The following is a 5000-nucleotide window of genomic DNA, read 5'->3' as shown; positions in this document are numbered from 1 at the left end:
AGCATTCAGCTGCAGACGATCGAGTTAAAGAAAATTCATGTCAGTCTTTTTCGTAAGGATGTGGTAGCAAACACATATCTCATCCAGAAGAAACATCCACTTCGAGACGTTTTCTTATAGAATTCAGCACAGGAACAGCTACAAGTCTAAAAGCAAGAGAAAAAGAGAAGTTGTTTAATCAATGTCATGTTTGAGGTACATTGTACTATTCATTTGAAATTAATAACTTGCAAGGACATTGGTTAGACTTGGTAAATTTAGTTCAAGTTCAAGTTCAAGTTTATTATTTTACACTGTTTACAGAGAAGAAACAACTTAATATAACATAGTTTACAATAATGGAGAATAATGGAGAAATACTAACAGAAATTAGCTCGAAAAATAAGTATTTAATAGTGTACAGTGAAAGTATACAGTATTTAATAGTGTACAGTGACCAAAGTAGCCAATCAGCTTTGGAGTTGGTCACCGTCATGTGAGATATAATTCCAAGGTAGAAATTGTTGCAGCAGAGACTTGACATGTTATTATATGTACACATACATGTTGTCAGAGCAAGTGATATGGCGTAGCCACACAGTACCTGTTTGATGTCTTTACTTTTGTGATTTGGTTAACAACTGTCCTCCCTCTGTATGTGGATAGCTGCTCGTCATCCTTCTGCGATACATGTACTTCGACAATGGCAAAGTAATGACAGGGCAAATGACAACAACACTTTTGGTAATTATGTAATGTTTTCTGGCACTTCTCTTTAACTTTGACATAAACATGTATGGAACCATAGTGCATGTTGTCAAGACACTTGCTGTGGAACAGGATCCCACCTATAAGACAGTGCCGGAACACCCACATTTTCCCTCGATGCATTGGCCGTGTTGCCAGTTATTCTTCAGTAAGAAATGTTGAATTAATCCATACGCATTCTAAGGAACCAACAAAATGTGTATATTCTCCCATGCCTTCCTTTATTAACCTAAAGTCAAGAGGAAAAATTTTTGACACAACTATTCACTGCAGGGCTGTTAATAAGAGCCATAACCCCTGTTAATAACCCCTGTTATGGCTGAGTATGTTTGACGGACTCTTGATGCTTTTATGGGTGACCAGTTCTTTAGTTGATACAATTCACCCATAAAGTAACAAGTTTGCTACGGGTGTGAAAATCATAGCTAGGGGTAAATTAAAAACTTAATGGCAGCCCTGGACTGGTATTGGCAATTTCTGCCAGCCATCATTGACTCATCCTGACCTCTTTTTTGACTTGTCTCTTACTGGTTAACAAATTAATCATGTTGAATGCTTTGAACAATGGTAATTATAGTGCTCTCAGAACACATTGCTACACAAAAAAATTTGTACTCTTCTTTGCTTATCAGACTCTTTGAACTCGCCTATGAACTTCACTGTGTTGATGCATATCTATCTAACATTATGTGCAAAATTTCATTGGTGCACACAAAACAAATGTATACAGTGTATAATGTGACATTTGATTACCGTTTATTGTAACGCTTGCTAGTTAGCTGTTCATAGAATGCATGGACTTCAGGAGAGGTAGTTGTGGATCTTGCAATTTCTCGCAACTTCTGGATTATTGACACTGCAGTAACAATCTGAAACAATGAAGGATTGTATCTGTAATACATATACATTTACAATAATTATATCGAAAACAGAAATTTTAAAGTAATTACGTGTCTGAGCAGTCACTTTCCATATGGTTTTCGGATCATATTGGGTTCCTGAGCACCCGAGCCCAATCAAAACAGAGTCCGAATACCAAACCCGGATCCTACAATAACTAATGGACTCCGTAATATTAGCAAGGGTGAAGTGGACCCCATTTCAAGTAGGACCCCGAAGGTGGATTTAAAAAGAGAAGCACTTGGCGCCCGATATTCTCACTCGAGTCCCTTACTGGACGAAGGCTTCCCCCCTTTCCGTTGTAAACAAACGGACTCCGAAACCAAACATCACAGCGGATGAAAGATCAGGCCCGAAATCGGCTGCGTTTAAACGTTTTCACTCTCTGTTTTTTCTCCGTTTTGTCTTTTTGTTTTTGAAAAGATATCCAACAAAGGAGGGTGAAATGTAAGACAAAATTATTTCTAAAATTTGGTTTTATCAACGGAGTTGATAATGTAAATTGGCCACCATACAGAGATTCTAAAAGCTGAAGTTTCGAGCGTTCGGTGGCCAATTTATATCATCAACTCCGTTGATAAAACCAAATTTTTGTATAGTACTTCCCCACCGACGCAGCAACCACAGTTTCTTTGGAAACTACCCCCTTCAAAATTATTTCTAATCTGGTCATTACCTCACACCTTTGTTTTCATCTAAAACTAATAAGGTAGGGGGTTTTAAGTGATGTAGTAATATATTGAGCCTTTACTATCCTTATTTTGATATTAATGCTGTTTTGGTAGTCATATCTTCAAGGAATTACCATCCTCGTTTTGATATTACTTAATGCTTTTTTGGTATTCATATCTTCTCGAATAATTTCTTAACTTACTCGTGAAACTTAAGTGGTCCAAATTTTCGCGTCGGAAAGACTGAAAAAAGATTTTCTCCCGATTTGCATTGGCCTTTATCACTTGCAGGGTCACATTTCCCCTCTTTTTGTGTGCTTTTATAAATGCTTGCTATGACGCCTAAGAAACTACTTGCACGCCAGGGCAGCCTATATTTAATGTTCCTTCACGATTCATTAACAAACAAATATAGCAAACTGAAAGTGTACAAAAAGTGTACCAACAAACATCTTTTATTAAAATTATTGTTGAACTATAAAAGTATGAAAAAGTACCACTGCTGTCATCATTAATTTTAATACAATTTTATTGCTCACACTCAGTTGTTCAATAATTCCTCTTTTAATTTTTTGACTCATTTAAGAAAAGTTATTCGCTTCAGATCCTGGCCATCATATGAAAGTGAGGTTGGAGTTTCTGCATTTCTTATGTAAATCTTAGATTGTAAACCCGCGTCATTGCGGGAAGTACACAGTAAGGAAATTTCTTTTTTCCCGTCATAAACAGCTTTGAAAAAAACAAATTCGCATCTATAGAGAGTTTAAGCAGGACATTTTCGGCAAACAGTGGACAGTTGTGTGTCACAAAAGCATGCAAATTCACTCTTCGACTTGTCTCACTCAATATATCTAGTTAACAGACACGAAAGAAGCTTAAGAGGCTGTCCGTGTAAGAACCGACCACTCGATTTTCGGTCGAAAACAGAATTTCTTCAAATTTTCAGTGTGAGACAGTTAGTCCATATGATCAACAAAAATAGCAATGATTTGGCTTTAAGTGCTATTTTTCAATATTTCTGGCGACGATTTCCGAGGACGGTCCAAAACCGTAAAAATCGTTTTGTTTCGAGTCAAATTTAGGCGCTGCGCTGAAGGCGCTGAAAAATTACGCTTTTACTCAAATACTATAAAAGTTACAGATCATTTAATTTCATGTTTCTTCTTTTGATTTATGGTAAAATGTTTAAAATCGGGCTCACGAAAAATTAATTATGAATTTTTGAAAATGCCCTACAAAGAGCCTTCGCCAAATTTTAGCGAGCATGCTGCTGGTTGAAGGAGTGTTTCTCAAAAGTATAACGTAATCCGGAACCCTGACCAATATCCATGTTTAGTACTAGGGCTAGTGTACCAGGAACAGGAAAAAAAACTTTGGGCACCAACCTTTTGGAACAACAGGAGTTCGATCAACATAGCTAATATTCAGCCGCGAAAGAGTGCGTGACACAATTTTGCACCGATTATTGTTCCTAAGTTTTAAGTTTCCCGCATGAAATAAACTTACCTCGAAGCAAATGCTCTCAAAACGTGCTTTTCGCTCTGAATAAGCCACGAATAGCCTTAAATTCACGAAATATTTCTCCAAACTTGGGAATTTGGCTGAAATTAGCGGCTGCCGCTGTGGTGTATGTTATCTTCTGCTTCTATGGCCTAAAAGCTGTCTCTGAAATTCAGTTAAATAAGGTTTGGACTATATGTAAAAGGATTCTCATATTTAAGAACTAGAACCGTTAATCATTTGATTTAATGCCTAGAAAGGAAAAATATTGTTCGCTAATGTACTTCAGCAGTAGCGAAAATCTAAAGAAAATGAAGATTTTAGTCGTCCACATTGTAGCACGCTGGAGTGTCTGTTATTTTTAGCATGCCACGGACATTCTTAGTTTTCTTACTGCGTTGTTTTAAAGTTGTAATAACAATGACTGCAAGATTTTCATGCTGAATTATACGCTTTCTATCTTGGCCTTCATTTTGTTTAAAATAGCGTTTATCCCTTGATACCAGCATTGTTGGTTAAGTAGTTCTCTTCAATTTACGCAAATTTGGTGCAGGATTTCACTGCGATGTGTAAAAGGAGAGTTCATATTTCCTGCAAGCAAAAAATAAAAACAATAAAAAAGAAAGAAAAGGAATAGGCATCTGGAATTCAATGTTTATTCTGCTAACTGTTTTCCGATGGCGTGGAAGAAGGCAAATAAAGTTGACAGTGCTACTAATCAGTTTAACTCAGCTACACCAAGTTCTGCGATTCCACACAATATATTTACAGTTATTTCAAGCTGTTAGTCTCGCAGCAACTGTGCATGGTTTGTAAAACCATTTTCGTTCACTTAGTTCAATAAAAAGAAAAAGAAATTGTTAAGCCGTATTTACAACTCCCAATACATTCTGAAGAAGACACTTTGTGAACTTGTCTTTCCTAACGGCGACATTCACATCCTTCTAAGAATTTGGATAGGTTAATCACCAAATTCTTTTTCCGATCTCTTGAAGCGAAGGGAACTTCAAAATATCTAAGTATGTCCTTCAGCATAACGACACTGAAACTGTCTAGTTTCTCGTCTCGTGAGAGGTCGCACAGGCAGTAGGAATCATAGCAGATTGGATGTCTAGGACTGAGTTGGGCGGCTACATTCTCCAGTACCCCATACCTTTCTTGCTCTTCCTCCTCTGCGTACAC

General features: G+C 37.1%; 1 protein-coding gene across 1 annotated transcript in view; it reads right to left on the bottom strand.

Annotated features, from left to right (window-relative positions):
* Positions 1 to 4347: 4347 nt before the first annotated feature.
* LOC138041427 (uncharacterized) overlaps positions 4348 to 5000 on the bottom strand; it is a 1752-nt gene continuing 1099 nt past the window's right edge. Inside the window, exons 1-2 of the mRNA XM_068887188.1 lie at positions 4972 to 5000; positions 4348 to 4409 (exon numbers count right to left, since the gene is read on the bottom strand). The exon at positions 4972 to 5000 is cut by the window's right edge and continues 1099 nt beyond it. Of these exons, the coding sequence (XP_068743289.1) occupies positions 4376 to 4409; positions 4972 to 5000 (63 nt within the window). The 3' untranslated portion in view covers positions 4348 to 4375. The remainder of the gene's footprint in view (positions 4410 to 4971) is intronic.

The sequence above is a fragment of the Montipora capricornis genome, chromosome 3, assembly GCF_036669925.1.
Source record: "Montipora capricornis isolate CH-2021 chromosome 3, ASM3666992v2, whole genome shotgun sequence".
Classification (NCBI taxonomy): domain Eukaryota; kingdom Metazoa; phylum Cnidaria; class Anthozoa; order Scleractinia; family Acroporidae; genus Montipora; species Montipora capricornis.
This window is presented reverse-complemented; position numbering and strand designations above follow the sequence as displayed.